Raw genomic sequence first — 16,071 nt, forward strand, 5'->3', positions numbered from 1 at the left:
GGAGTGGTTCTGAAACAGCCGTGTTCGTCAACCCTTTAACCAGTTTCCTTCATCTTATTTTGGTTTGGAAGCATCCATGATTTCAACAAATTGCAGCGCATGATTCAATGAAACACGACAATCATGCTATAAACGTGGATTGTCATTTCAAATTCATAGTTGCAACAGAAACAGCAGCGATAGTCAATACACATGATACTAAAGGGACTATCAGTCTGCCAGATCCAGAAATACTCAATTAATTCTCTTTGACGTGTTGAACATCTTGCACCCCCTGAAATAGACTAATCATTAATAAATATAAATTAGTATAATATATTATAGTTAATGATTGTCATGTTCTTACAATGTAATCACATGCTTTTGCCTTTCAACTGAATTAAATACTGTTTTTAATATTGTTTTCTTAGCAGCCAGAGCAGGTGAGCTGCAACTGCACATTTTGAGGTGAGGGTTAAGATTTTGTGTACAACTTCAAAATGTACGATAACCTCCCAGCGTGAGTAGCATCTTGAAATGTGTAAGAAATGCATAGTTGTTTGAAAGATGTCTAGCTGCACCTTGGAGACGATGACAAGGGGACTCTACCGCATTATGAGTCCCAATCAGGTGATCCTTAAAATAGGAACCTTAGCCTTTGGGTACCAAGGAGACAGGAGGCATCCTGCCTGCATGAGGCCATAGTTTAATCTGTGGTTAATGTGTGAATATGCTAAACCCTCTCCTCATTAAACACCATCCCTATGCTGTTCATAGAGATTCCACATTTTGATAAAAATATCCTACAGGTGATTCCGCCAGCAGTTATATCACATTTCTACGTTGCTTTCAGAAGCACCACAAGCAACGAGAGGTAATCAACACCTCTATTCATTTCTCCACCTACAATGACTACTAGAGTGGAAGAAGTGCATCTTTACTTTCCGGCTCATCCCACAGTCAAATCATCTGACTCAATACGAGCATTGAATAGCATTGAAGAGCTGGATGAAGTTGAAATAGCACAAATCATTTGAAAGGGGTCATTCATTGTCAACTAATAAATAATAAAAATTAAAACTAAGGTGAAAAACACAAATCTGCAAACCCATGCAAATGATGTAATTCTTTGTTTTAGCTATAAATAACCTAAAATAATTCATGTTGAGGACTCAAGGTTCAGGACATATTTGAAGCCCTCAATACTGAAAACAAACCCTTGACCTTAACGAAAGAAAACACAAACAATCCCACATTATTATGTGAACGCCAAACTGCTAACACTGTATTATTGCTCAACCCATCAGCCCAACGGTTGGATGATCCTTGCTCTCCAGCCAGTCAAACCCACTTGCGTTTGCAGTCTCGCTGCAGATCTGTTGGAACAGGGGGTCATTCATGATGTCTTCAGGTGTGGTATCCTGATATTGACCTTGCTGCTGATTGGGGTCAAACAGGAGATTGGTATCCAGAGTGTTCAGGTCACTGATGGTGCTGGAGAGATCCGACGTCATTCCCATCTCCCCGGGGTATTCCTGCCCCCCGGTACTGTGTTCTGACGCTTGCTCCGAGAGCCTTTTCCCAGAGTGAAGGCGGCTTTTCTCATTGATGAGCTTCTTAACCGCCGTGTTGAAGTCAAGCAGCTGTCCCTGTTGCTGCTGCCGCTGTTCTGGGGGAGCGGCGGTAAGGCGGGGGGGCGGGGCCTGCTGGTGATACTGCCTGGAGATGCCTGACGGGTTGGCCCCGCCCCCTGAACACAGCATCATCTGTTCATTGGTCGGGCCTTGCGTGAGGTAAGTGGGCTTCTGGAAGCGGTAGTCACTGTGATTGTCAGCAGACCTCAGGGCCTGGTGGTTGGCACCGGTTGGAGCCGGTTCCAGCATCTGGGAGAGGTTCATACACGCTGTATAGCTGGAGGGCAGATGGGTCCTGCCCAGGCCGCGTCCCGTGTCACAGTCTAACTCCATCTTACCCAGCAGGATGTTCCCGAGGCTCTGGTGTTGACCCTGCAGAGGAAGGACCTCCGTCTGCATCATCACGTTGACCGGCACCGACTGGCTCCTCTGGGCCAGGCTGCTCACACTCATGTTCTGATGGCTGTTGGCGAAGATGTTCAACATCTCAGGGGCCACAGGGGAGTGGAACTGGGGGGAGACCAGTGTCCGGGCCATGTGTGGGGGGCCGTTGGTGCCCGTGTTCCGCTGGCCCACCGCGGGGCTCACGCTGCGGCACCTGAAGGCAGTGTTGGCGGCGGGGGCACCGATGGCTTTGTTATCCAGAGGGGCGGGGACAGCGAAGCCTTCCCTCCTCGCCATGCTGGGCGCCTGCTGCTGCACGGGGGAGACGGGGGTGAGGCGACCGAGGTGGCCGTGGTGGTGCCTGCCCTGTGGGTGGACGGTCTGCCCCGGGATGGCGAAGGCGTGAGGCTTCTGGAAGTGGTCCTCAACCAGGTCCTGGTAGCTGGGGATGAGGCCCAGGCCGCTGTGGCTCTCGGCGCTGCTGTTGTAGCTCTCGTTCATCCACTCCAGCTTGGCCTTGTCCGGGTGCGTGGCCGTCGGCCGCTGCATGGGTTTGACCGGGCTGCATGAGACCGTGCTGCTGCCATGGTAACCGGTGACACTGGAGTTGATGGGGGTAAAGGCGAAGGGGTTCCTGCACTCCACAAGGCCAGCCTGTGCAGCGCTACTGCAGGTGGGGGTGGGGGTGCCCATGGGGGTGTGGCAGCCGCTGCCCAGCGCGCCGTCCACCGGGGTGGTGGGGGCCATGCGGGAGCAGGGGCTCATCAGGGCTCTGGCTCCTCCCATCATCTCGGAGGTGGGGGTGGGGGTGGGCGTCTGGACCGGAGTGCAGCTGCTGTTGCGGGAGTGGTAGAACGGCGTCACCACCTGATTGGAGGACGCCGCTCTGCCCTGCATCGGAGTCTGCTGCCGCTGGAAGGACGCGCACGGGCCGAACTGCTGCAGGTTGAGCTTCATCTGCTCCTCCATCTGCACCAGCTCCTCAACGATGCTGTCCTGCGTCACATCGTCATCCTCCAGGAAGTAGCCCGCCCCAGTCTGCATGGCGGGGGGGCCGCAGGCTGGGGGCTGGCCCATGGCCGACAGGGGGTCCCTGAGGGGGGTGGAGGTCCGCTGGTGGTCGGACAGTGGGTCCATCTGACAGTATGGCTGCTCCATATGCGGCCCGCTCAGCCCCTCATTGGAGCAGAGGGGATTGTTGTTAGAAACAGGAGTCTGTCTGTGGAGGTCTGGGCTTTTGGATATGGCTTCCATGTGTGTCATGTGGTACTGCTGTTGTTGTCGTATGAGTGCACCACGACCGAACGAGGGAGGGCTCTCCATTAAGCTACAAGTGCTTCTGCTCCTTTGTTCCACCGTGCTCTGTGTTCTGGCGACCGTCTGGAAGCCACTTGTAGTGAAGGGGGCTCTGGAGAGGGCGGGGCCTTGAGGGGACAGGGCAGAGCCCCCGCTCATCAGGCCCCTGCTGAAGACGGGGGCGCTCTCAGGTCGGAGCGGTGCTCCTGTGGACAGCGACCGGCTGGTCATGGCTGTGATCTCGTCTCTGAAGTCGTCAGAGTACCCTTCAGCTGGCCTGGAGGTAAACACCCTCTTCAGGGGGGAGTAGTGAGGGTCTGGACTCAGGCTGGTCCGCTTCCTGGGGCTTGTTGTGTTACTATTACTGAATAATAATCCATCACTGCTTCTTCTTAAGGATGGTGACATGTTTGCATTTGGAACCGAGACATCTCCTATGTTCCTGGTAGAAACATTTGAGTGTAAAGTGCTTTGCTTATTAATAATAGTATTGCCTCCTTCTAGAATGGTTCCAGTGATGGTTCCCAGTGAGCACGTCACACTGGTCTTCCGATAGGATCTGTCTTCCAGCCCCAGGTAGCCTCTGGTTTGTGGTATGGGCACACTGGCAGCCCTGGGCTGACCTCTAGGGGTCACTGTTCCCGGGTTCAGAGCTAGTCCGTTAGCATTCAGGTGCTGGCTGTTCTGGTGGATAACCTCGACCTCCATCTCCACGTCGATGCTGGGGGGCTGGTCCGCTGGTCCGGGTCCGGCTGCGGGAGCCGTCGGGGGGGCGTCAGACCCCCTGGTGTTCTGGGGGCTGGCTCCCTGGTTCTCTTCTGCCGTCCCGTACTGCGGGGCGGGGTTGGGGACGGCGGGGGCACCACCATGGGGGAGGGGGACGGCCGTCATCTGGAGCAGGGGCCCCGGGCTGAGGTGGCAGGCGGGGACGACGGCCTGGAGGGCGCTGCCGGCCAGCAGCACCCTGGGGGGGGGGTGCAGGGCGAGGGCGCTCGTGGCCGACGGTTTTGGCAGGATCTGGGGGTAGCGCTGGCGAGCGGCGCGGTCCCCCAGGGGCCCAGGGAGGGCAGCCCTGGGCCCCTGGAGCGGCTGGGCCACCACCTGCAGGCTGAGGGGCACCACCTTGTTCTCTGCCGCCGGACTCGGGGACAACAGCGACCGGCCTCTCTGTACCTGAGGACAGAAGAGAGGGTCAGCTCAGAGGCCACCCCTGGAGTCACACGGACCACCTTCAACTGAGATACGCTTCTAAACAGTGACGTACAAATATATATATTTTTTTTAAACAGTGAATTGAACAATCATTTTCCAACTCCTGTACTTCCTTTCTAGTTTTTCGTTCAAGCAGTAACCTAAACATAGCAAGTGTCACATTGTCCAGGTAGTCATGGGAACTGTCACGTTCGGGTCAAAGGTCAAGTTGCAAACGTAAACAAAGCCAAGGCGTGGCCGAGCGGTGGTTTTAGAGGGCGGGGCTCTGTACCGTCCGGGGGCTCTGAACCGCCGCCACCACAAGGCCGAGGGGGGGCTGGGGGGAGGGGTGGGCGGGTCTGGCCCCCAGCAGGGCGCGGCCCACGGGGGGGGCCGCCTCCTCGGTGCGTCGGGCCGGCCCCTCCCCGGGCGGGGGGGAGGTCAGCCTTTGCTCCTGCTGCTTCATGTGGATCTTGCGCTGGAGCTGCTGCTTGGCGTCGATGGAGGGGGAGGGGCGGGCGGCGCCCTGAGGCTGGTAGGGGCCGGCCTCGGGGGTCGGGACGAAGGCCGAGGCTGACGGGGGGGACTTCACCCCTGGGGGAGGAGGAGGAGACATGGAGGTCAGGTCAACGACTGCAATACAAGGACTCTTACAGTAACTACACCACATGGGGTGAAGTCGTGTTATTATGGCCCCCATTGCACTCCTGATCACCCCTGGAGGAGGGATCCCCAACTCTGAAGGAGGGATCCCCCACTCTGAAGGAGGGAACCCCCACTCTGAAGAAGGGATCCTCCACTTTGAAGTAGGGATCCCCACTCTGAAGGAGGGATCCCCCCCTCTTCCTTGCTAATTAAGGGAGTTTTTTCTTGCCCTCTGGGGGGCTAGGGTCAGGGGGGGTCATAAACACAAGGCCTATTAAGCCCTTTGAGACTGTACCTGTGATTAACGGTTATACAAATAAAATTGAATTGAATTGAAAGTTTACATGGTTTCCTCGTGCTGAAGGAGTACAGAGCATTGACCAACAGGGGGCAGAATTACTCTTCAACATTCAAGGGACACTGAACATGGAAGAGAGGGAAGGGCAGCAGAGAGCTGTCTCACCGGCCGCTGTGCTGGCCATGATGCTGAGCGCGGCCACAGACTTGTTGCTGATGTAGTGGCTGTTCAGCAGGAAGCGGGCGAGGTCTTCTACGGCGTTGAACGGACGGCTGAGAACTTTCTGGGCCCACTCACACACCAGGCCACAGGCGGCATAGCGCACCTCCTCCTTGATGTTGGAGATCGGACCTGGAGAATCCAGCGCTTCAAACTGGAGGCAGACCACACCGAGATGTTGGGTTACACACAGTGTTTGGCAGGGCGCGTTACCAAACTGTTTGAAAAGGCTGGAATCGGAAAACAATGAAACACTGATATAGCATTAATACTCAGATATGAACTGCTCACCGAGTTCCCTGTTTTGTGTAGGTCAAGAGTGGGCAGTGAGGGCATGCTGACCAGCGCCCTCTTCCTCAGACCGCTGTAGCAGTACGTACACACAGGTTAAGGGAGCAATATGGATGAATCTTCAGATACAATGAACATTCTGGAGGTTATATTGGAGAAGGTCACAAGAATGATTTTGACCAACACATATAGTGTGTGTTTGTCTTAGAAGAATTGTCACATTAACTTTTAACATATGTTCTTGGATTAAGGACCGGTCAAAATCTTTTAGTTTTTAGTTCTGAATGTACGTCCAGTCAACTGTCAGAAGGATGATGACCCATTCCCGGATGATACGTATGATCAACCAGATTGTACGTTATTGGTGACAATAAACACGAGTGTCTCCTTTATCTTCCCCCCCCCCCCCCTCCTAAATAAACCCCCCTTGTGAAGGTCAGGAACAGCCAATCCTTGGCTTCTCTGTTCTGCAATACAGTCTCACGGCAGAGAGGGGGAACTTTATTTGATTTCATTTCCCATCTATTTTTAGATTCTTTATGAACTGAAACAGCTGCCGTATGTGACTTGAATTCCAACAGAGGTCAGACAGAGGTCAGGTGGAGGTCCGACGGTTAGGATTTGTTCCTATAAAGGATATTTGGATTTGCCTCTCATGCCAAGTCGCCGAGCTTTCATGTTGGGGAACACATTCTTCATCATCTTCCCGAAGTCGGCAGCACTCAGGGGGTGGTAGTTGAGGTTGTCACAGTAGCTCCTGGAGAGAGAGGAGAAGTCAACCTCACCCCTGGGTTATGAAGATGAGCCACTCCTAGTCTACTGTAGATATGGACCGTAGAGAACGAAGGGAAACCTTTAGTGACATTCAATCAAGTTCTAAAACAGTGGCATCGGAGATGTTTTCTTTAAATACAGTCTACCAAGTATCAATAATACACATGCTGCTAAATGAATATCCAAAATTAACTCCTTCCTGATCTAATTAAATGAAAAATCCTGATATGATTGATTATGTTGTATGTTGATGACACCACTTTTCTGCTTGGTTTAATTGAGTTATGTCCAGTATAGTATCGGTACCAGCGACCCTATGGAGGGTAAATCCCTGAGGTAAACGTGTTGTGTTTGGTGTGCTAAAGAGCTTTAGCAGTTAGCTTCACACCCATAGCTTTAGCAGTTAGCTTCACACCCATAGCCCTGCTGACGTACGAGGGGAACATCCACCTGAAACCAGAGCTGCCTCAATCATGCTATTTTCGGCCCCTTTAGTCTCTTATTTTAGTTTTCTATGTCAGGCAGTCAAAGAAATGTAATAGTACATTACACAGACCTGCTGTCTACTGGACCATGGTACATTCAAACCGGCTTTATGCAGGATATACCGCTTTAAAATGGATCCTGTGCTTTTACCCTCTATCTCTACAGGCTGTTATCGACAACATAAAGTTACACGTTTTATAATCGATCTTTGGGGATCTAGTCAGATAAAACATGATGGGTAATCATTTTAATTAGTTAGTGGTCACTGGTTGATGAACACAGATGTTACTTCCATTCCGTCGTCTATGGCGCCCATGTTTCTGACCGTTGTGTTTTCTGTTTGCTCGTCGAGTTAAAAGGACTTGTTGCATAAGAGCGCCGAGGTATTTCAATCACTGTCTCAGACTTTCCATTCTAATGTTACCAACACATGGCACGCAGCCCCATTCCAGCAGCTAGCATCTATTTATATTGTCTTAGCTGTCAGGAAATGTAAAGGAGCGATACACTGAAAGCACTAATGGCTCCAGAACTGTTTGCCACCAGAAAGACCGACCACTGTTTTATTCTAAAAAGGTTTTCCTCACTACGCTACATTTGATTTTACGGTAGGCTTCTTGATGTTTGGAAATGTGCTTTAGTTTGAGCTAATGAAAGACTGGATTAGAGAGATATTCAGGTATCTTCGTCAAAGATTAGATACATAGAGTTATGTTATCAAACTACCAACCCTACAGTCATGAATTAGCTTTTACAGAACACACATAAAAAGTCAGGAAGATGTTTTTCACAGAGAATAAGCCCCTCCCCTCTTAGCCCTGAGATTTTTTTTAAGATGGCTCTGTCGTTTCTGTTTGAACTATCAATACAAAATGGTTCAATGCTCCTTCAAAGTGTCTCTTTTACTGAGCAGACTACAATGAAGAAAAGTTCAGATCTTGAATGTCTTGTCAGACTACCTCCATGCTGCCATGGAAGGGAAAGTATATTTCCCCATCAGGGCTAACTATTAGCCTGACCCCAGAGTCACCATGACCTGGTGGAAGGTAAACAGGAAGTGGATTTGAACACCTACTTGTACTCGTCGTACACTTCCTGCTTGGGGAGGGAGGTCTCGGGGTGCTCCTCCAGGTGGCTGCGGATCCAGTGGAAGGCGTGCGTCTGCTGGGTGCGGCTGGAGGTGGCCAGGGCCTGCTCGCTGAGGAGCATCAGAGAGTCAAATTATGGTTCCATAAAGGGGTCAGGGGCGGCATGTGACTCAGGAGGTAGAGTGCGGTATTCAAATTAGTTTGATCCCCGTCTTCTGAGTGTTGAGGTTTCCCTGAGCGAGACGCCTCTCCCTGACTGCTCCTGAACAGCTGGCTGTCGCCCTGCGTCGCTGACAACGCCGTCGGTGTGTGAATGTGTGCATGAATGGGTGAATGTTGGGCAATGTGAGTGGCCACTGGTTAAAAAGGTGCTGTATAAATGCAGTCCATTTAACATTTACAATCATCAGAGAAATCGACAGAGGATTGGACCTACCTTTTATCAGTGGTTACGCTGGAGCCAGTTGGCAGCTTGAGATAGAGGTACAGCTTCTCAATGTCAGTGAACTTGTCCACGTCTTGCTGTTCGGACAGAAATCAGGAGAGGATGACCGTTACACTGATCTCTCACCGTTCCTGCGGTGTGATCTTAACATTAAGTGTTGATTAAAAGTTGTTTCAGCAATGTTGGGTGACGTCACTTCTGTAGGTATTTGAAGCGAGATCCCAAACAAAAAGATCCCGCTCGCCCCTCCCTTCCGTGTTTCGTGCATCTAGTAAAAACTATCATGAACGCAGCGCAAAACCCCACAATACCCACCCCTTGTCGGTGATTGGTTGGAATACTATTTCTTTTGGTTTTGAGTGGTTGGTAGTACCATTTGTTTTTGTGTACGATCTCACAGGCTGCCTACAGAGACAGGGTTTTTTGACGGCCTGCTTATGGGGCAGGCAGCTAGCGGATCGTGAGGAAAGATCAGATGAATGTGATCATTTATGTTTCGGCCTAGAATCGCTGATACAACCTTTAAGGTATTTAAAGTAAAGCTACAGACTGTAACGTTATACTATAATACCACATATGTATCTTAGTCTTTATGAGAGAGAAGAAACAAACACAGACTGCTGGAATTAAAGGAGGTAAATGCTCAGCAGGGAGCCTCCGTCTCTGTCAGCGGCCACACTAACAGCCATAAAACGTGCAGTTCTAATAAAATCTGACAGTGGTTATTCATCTGCAGTATTTAGGTTTTCTGAATAAGGCTTTGAGTGCATCACTGACAAAGTGTGTGGTGTCTGGATGTGGATAAAGTATGGCATCCAATCAACTAACAGCTAGCACAGGCCATATATCATCTTCCAGCCAGCTGGGTTTCCCATTCTGCCTGAGTGACTGGTACGGAGCCAAATCCATTTAGCCGATCGATAGCGGTAATGTAATCAAATTTCAGGATTACAACTATTGAGTTATCATCAATATAAAAAGCCAAGCCTGCAAATTATCTACACAGACGGGAGTGCTCTTGGGTGCCCTTACAACGGTATCCGCATGTCGCTGTTCAGCACGACCCACGGCCGCGTGCGCATTAGGGAGGAGACAGAACGCGGGCCCGTCTATTGGCTGGAGGGCAGCCATGTTCTGGGCACTGTCAGTGAAGGAGACCATGTAGGTTCCCCGTGTTTAAATATGTTCAAGGGTTAGGTCCTCACTCAGTATAATAATCACACTAGAGATATTGCTATACACAGTGAAACCCACGTGTCTAAAGGTGGGGTCTACCCTTAATGCCCCCCTCAGACATCTGAAGCTAGAACGTGGAATTACTGAAGTACACTGTGGTGCGTCAATTTTCAGAAATGAAGGATATGACAAAATATAACATCTAAGAACTGGTTTGCAATAGATTCCATTGCAGTTTTAATATCTGTATTAACTGCTCAAATCTGAGCATTTCACAGCACTTTCAGGTTCCATTATTTCGATGAAACACTGCAGTATGTTATGACCACCGTAGGAACATGACCCTGCTGACCTCAACATGGATAAAGGAAGTGACATTTTGGAGTTCGTCTGGATGTGGCCCAAGCATGACCTCACCTCGGTCTGACCGATCAGTAAACACATCCTCACTAAAAACCGGTGAAGTGAGGAGGGCAGGTGTTTTATGAATGAAGTTGCAAAGCAAGAGGAACAACGCTGTGGTGAGTTAAGTATTGATCAGCAGTGCAGTGTCTGAGGGTCTGAACACAGTTCAGAACAGAGATCTGAACACAGTTCAGTTCAGTTCAGAATACAGATCTGAACAGAGATCTGAACAGACATCTTCACAGAGCGCATCTGAACGCGGCTTCTCCTGGGAGGCTACAAAGAACAGGATGGAGATCCAGATCACTCTGAACAAGTCTGGTCAGGCTTCTGGTTCTCTGACCACCGACATGTGGATGCCAGCCTCAGACTACGATGGTGACCCCTGGGTCAACGGTTTGACTGGTTTGACTCCCATTGACCCCTGGGTCAATGAGGACTAAAACACATCATTATTTTATTCACAGTAGGCCTTGGCTGTTTAGTGTATTTCAGTGCAATTCTCCTGAGGCCCGCACTTTCGGTACTATTGATACACACTTCATTTATACATTCCTGAATTGATTTTATGTCAACACATTTTATCACCAAAATGCCTAAAATATGTCATTTCAGAATCCACCCGTTTGAAACCAGTTTGAACATATAGAATCATAGTAACCAGTCTGAATATATAGAATCATAGAAACCAGTCTGAAATATAGAATCATGGTGCTTAAAGAATACTCACCAACATTGTGTCCACCTTGGATTGGACGGATTTGCTGTGAAGAGAGATATAGTGTGATTAATGATGAGCGTGTTTGAACAGAGACAGTGTGATTGATGATGAGTATGATTAAAAGAGAGATAGTGTGATGAGACCGATGCCCGGGTAAGGGGAGCCCACGCCTCAGACCGTATTTATTTATAAAGCGGAGGAATGGTCGGTTTGAAACAACCCCTCTTAGGTCACGTAACCCGGCAACACATGTCATGTGTACAAAGAAAGACAGGAAACCATGTTGACTTCAACTGGAGGTGACCAGACCTCTAGTGACCAGACCTCTTCTCTAACTGGAGGTGACCAGACCTCTAGTGACCAGACCTTTTCTCTAACTGGAGGTGACCAGACCTCTAGTGACCAGACCTCTTCTCTAACTGGAGGTGACCAGACCTCTATTGACCAGACCTCTAGTGACCAGACCTCTAGTGACCAGACCTCTTCTCTCACTGGAGGTGACCAGACCTTTAGTGACCAGACCTCTTCTCTAACTGGAGGTGACCAGACCTTTAGTGACCGGACCTCTTCTCTCACTGGAGGTGACCAGACCTTTAGTGACCAGACCTCTTCTCTAACTGGAGGTGACCAGACCTTTAGTGACCAGACCTCTTCTCTAACTGGAGGTGACCAGACCTCTATTGACCAAACCTCTAGTGACCAGACCTCTAGTGACCAGACCTTTTCTCTAACTGGAGGTGACCAGACCTTTAGTGACCAGACCTCTTCTCTAACTGGAGGTGACCACACCTCTATTGACCAGACCTCTAGTGACCAGACCTCTTCTCTAACTGGAGGACCCCTGGAGTATATATACTACCTGTTCCTCATGTATATATGATGAACAGTATATATACTACCTGTTCATTATGTATACTACCTGTTCATTATGTATACTACCTGTTCATAATGTATACTACCTGTCCCATGGTTCACACTATGACCTTACTATACCCACTCATCCCAAGCCGTTCCATGTTTACAACACAATGGACTCTCGTGATGTGATTCATCGTTGGCAGATTACAGCATCATAAATCATCATCATGAATCAAAACATCGCCCCCTTTTCTGTCTGATCACAACCTGAAGCTAGAAAGTACAGTGGGGCAAAAAAGTATTTAGTCAGCCACCAATTGTGCAAGTTCTCCCACTTAAAAAGACGAGAGAGGCCTGTAATTTTCATCATAGGTAAACCTCAGCTATGAGAGACAAAATGAAAAAAAAAAATCCAGAAAATCACATTGTCTGATTTTTTAAGAATTTATTTGCAAATTATGGTGGAAAATAAGTATTTGGTCACCTACAAACCAGCAAGATTTCTGGCTGTCACAGACCTGTAACTTCTTCTTTAGGAGGCTCCTCTGTCCTCCACTGGTTACCTGTATTAATGGCGCCTATTTGAACTCCTTATCAGTATAAAAGACACCTGTCCACAACCTCAAACAGTCACACTCCAAACTCCACTATGGCCAAGACCAAAGAGCTGTCAAAGGACACCAGAAACACAATTGTAGACCTGCACCAGGCTGGGAAGTCTCAATCTGCAATAGGTAAGCAGCTTGGTGTGAAGAAATCAACTGTGGGAGCAATTATTAGGAAATGGAATACATACAAGACCACTGATAATCTCCCTCGATCTGGGGCTCCACGCAAGATCTCACCCTGTGGGGTCAAAATGATCACAAGAACGGTGAACAAAAATCCCAGAACCACACGGGGGGACCTAGTGAATGACCTCCAGAGAGCTGGGACCAAAGTAACAAAGGCTACCATCACTAACACACTACGCCGCCAGGGACTCAAATCCTGCAGTGCCAGACGTGTCCCCCTGCTAAAGCCAGTGCATGTCCGGGCCCGTTTGAAGTTTGCTAGAGAGCATTTGGATGATCCAGAACAGGATTGGGAGAATGTCATATGGTCAGATGAAACCAAAATATAACTTTTTGGTAAAAACTCAACTCGTCGTGTTTGGAGGAGAAAGAATGCTGAGTTGCATCCAAAGAACACCATACCTACAGTGAAGCATGGGGGTGGAAACATCATGCTTTGGGGCTGTTTTTCTGCCAAGGGACCAGGACGTCTGATCCGTGTGACGGAAAGAATGAATGGGGCCATGTATCGTGAGATTTTGAGTGAAAACCTCCTTCCATCAGCAAGGGCACTGAAGATGAAACGTGGCTGGGTCTTTCAGCATGACAATGACCCCAAACACACCGCCCGGGCAACGAAGGAGTGGCTTCGTAAGAAGCATTTCAAGGTCCTGGAGTGGCCTAGCCAGTCTCCAGATCTCAACCCCATAGAAAATCTTTGGAGGGAGTTGAAAGTCCGTGTTGCCCAGCGAAGGCCCAAAAACATCACTGCTCTAGAGGAGATCTGCATGGAGGAATGGGCCAAAATACCAGCAGCAGTGTGTGAAAACCTTGTAAAGACTTACAGAAAACGTTTGACCTCTGTCATTGCCAACAAAGGGCATGTAACAAAGTATTGAGATGACCTTTTGTTATTGACCAAATACTTATTTTCCACCATAATTTGCAAATAAATTCTTTAAAAATCAGACAATGTGATTTTCTAGATTTTTTTTTTTTCATTTTGTCTCTCATAGCTGAGGTATACCTATGATGAAAATTACAGGCCTCTCTCATCTTTTTAAGTGGGAGAACTTGCACAATTGGTGGCTGACTAAATACTTTTTTGCCCCACTGTATGTTTACGGTTTTGTAAAGCCTGTTTTATTATTGAAGGTATTCTGCCATGTAACAAGGTATCTCTAATAAGGAAATATTAATAAGAAATAAGCCTCAACCGAAAATAAGTACACTGTGCATTACATTGTGCAGAGGTTTTTGAGTGGCAGTTTCCGTGTAGGAAACATGAAGTAATAATCTCATAACGTTAACACTGGAACTGCTTCAAGCAGCAAATCTGATGAGTGACAGGTCAGACTGGAGGAGACGGGCCAGAACACTTCACCCTGTGAGGCGGTCACTATCTCCTAGGAGCTAGGGGACAGGTCGGCAGCATAACAACAACAAAGGGATCCCTTTAATGAGCTGTTACTATGGGGATCTTTCACTCTCGACACGTCGTCATTATGCTGTTCCTAAGCCGCGTCGGCTCAGTACACAGAGAGACGATCACAGCTTGTTTATAGCGACCTGAGGAAAACAAAGATAAGTATCTTACATAAAGAGGTTCTTTAAAAGGGATTGAATTATTAGACTCAGGCCAATTGGCTGAGACTGAGGCAGGCGTGAACTCCTTTCCCTGGACCTGCTCAGCTCCAGAGAAGAACCCACGGAGAGGTACCGCATGTGGTCTGCTCAGCTAGAGGAGAACCTACAGAGAGGTGCTGGCCTGTGGTCTCCTCAGCTAGAGGAGAACCTACAGAGAGGTGCTGGCCTGTGGTCTCCTCAGCTAGAGGAGAACCTACAGAGAGGTGCTGGCCTGTGGTCTCCTCAGCTAAAGGAGAACCTACAGAGAGGTGCTGGCCTGTGGTCTGCTCGGCTAGAGGAGAACCTACAGAAAGGTGCTGACCTGTGGTCTCCTCAGCTAGAGGAGAACCTACAGAAAGGTGCTGGCCTGTCTCCTCAGCTAGAGGAGAACCTACAGAGAGGTGCTGGCCTGTGGTCTCCATGTTCTGTCTGGAGAAGACTTCATTAAGGTCTGTGGGTTTCTTTAGGACTGAGGTCCTACTTCACGGCTGGACTGTGAGACCGAGATGCACTGGGGTTAACATTATACACTGGGCAAACATTTGGCTAGTTTAGTTTGGACTCTCAGTTTTGCTAAAAAATAAGAAGTGTCATGAAGCTATGGGCCTGTGTGTCTGTCACGCTGAACAAGTCTACTCCAGTAATACATCATACATTTCACTTCTAACAATATTTATTTAGTGGTTACTTCATAGTAGTAGGCCTTCACGGATATACGTTTTATTACTTATGTTATAAATATTGAAGCATTGTTCAACAGTATTGTACTTATATTGTGTATGATTGTCCTTATTTACAGTATAGATTCCTGGAGACAGGACGTAAACAAGCGGTGGGGGGGAATTCGCGTTGCCGAGAAGCGCGCGGCCGAGAGGCGCGCCTATAGGTTATGACTTGGAATTGGACGCGGGGGTGGAATATGCGTTCTTGCTTCTATATTCGCATTTATTAATAAACGTTGTTGTCAAAATACATGAAGTACAACAATAATAATAACGCAGCACTTTAGTGAATGTGTCTACCTAGCCGTCTTTTAAAAATAGATTCCGATGTCAGCATCGGCAACCGGCGACTCCAGCTTAACCCCCCGCTGTTTACCCGGTCGTCAGGGGGCGGGTCTACCTCCGGGCGGGGAGGGGCGGGTTTACCTCCTGCCCAGTTTACCGTGGCTACCCCGGGCGGGATTACCTCCGGGAGGGGCGGGGCGGCGGGCGGCTATGAGCGACTCTGTGGGACAGGAGCTTCACTGCCACCATAATAACAGCAGAATAATAATAATAATAATAATAATAATAATAATAATAAACCACCTGCTAGTTTATGACGACGGTTCCCTCCTACCTGATAGAATTCTTTATCCGGAGTTGCAGCGCACTGGCCTCGGACCCCTGCAGCCCCGGGACCAGGGGGGGCAGGGGAATCCCCGTATGCCCCAGGGAGGGCATGGTGACCCCCGGGTCCAGGGGGGGAAGAGTAACCCCCGGGTCGTGGTACAGCCCCGGGTCCAGGGGGGGCAGGGAGACCCCCTGGTCTGGGTCGTGGTGCAGCCCGTCTCGAGGCAGGTCCTCGTCCATCGTCGTGAGGTTTGAACGGGAGGAGGAGCAGCGTCAGGCCACACGTGTGGGAGAGAGCAGGAGTGACGGAGTGCCCCCCCGAGTCGGCAGCCCCCCGGTCCGCATCATCTCAGTCCCAACAATTCACCGGGGCACCGGGGCTCTGGGGAAGCTGTTATTCACACGCGGAGCCGGGAGCGCGAGCATGCTACAGATAAGCCGTAAAAAA

General features: G+C 49.4%; 1 protein-coding gene across 1 annotated transcript; it reads right to left on the reverse strand.

Moving 5' to 3' along the window:
* Window positions 1–512: 512 nt before the first annotated feature.
* On the reverse strand, window positions 513–16,011 carry LOC307075837 (DNA-binding protein RFX7-like). The gene is made up of 9 exons (XM_079736549.1): window positions 15,631–16,011; window positions 11,042–11,075; window positions 8,722–8,807; window positions 8,273–8,395; window positions 6,578–6,694; window positions 5,938–6,022; window positions 5,593–5,800; window positions 4,777–5,078; window positions 513–4,466 (listed from the first exon to the last, which is right to left on the reverse strand). Exons 1-9 carry the CDS (start codon window positions 15,861–15,863, stop codon window positions 1,275–1,277), a joined length of 4,380 nt encoding a protein of 1,459 aa, XP_079592675.1. The 5' UTR covers window positions 15,864–16,011; the 3' UTR covers window positions 513–1,274.
* Window positions 16,012–16,071: the final 60 nt, after the last annotated feature.

Source organism: Pollachius pollachius (genome assembly GCF_949987615.1).
Source record: "Pollachius pollachius genome assembly, chromosome: 5".
NCBI lineage: Eukaryota > Metazoa > Chordata > Actinopteri > Gadiformes > Gadidae > Pollachius > Pollachius pollachius.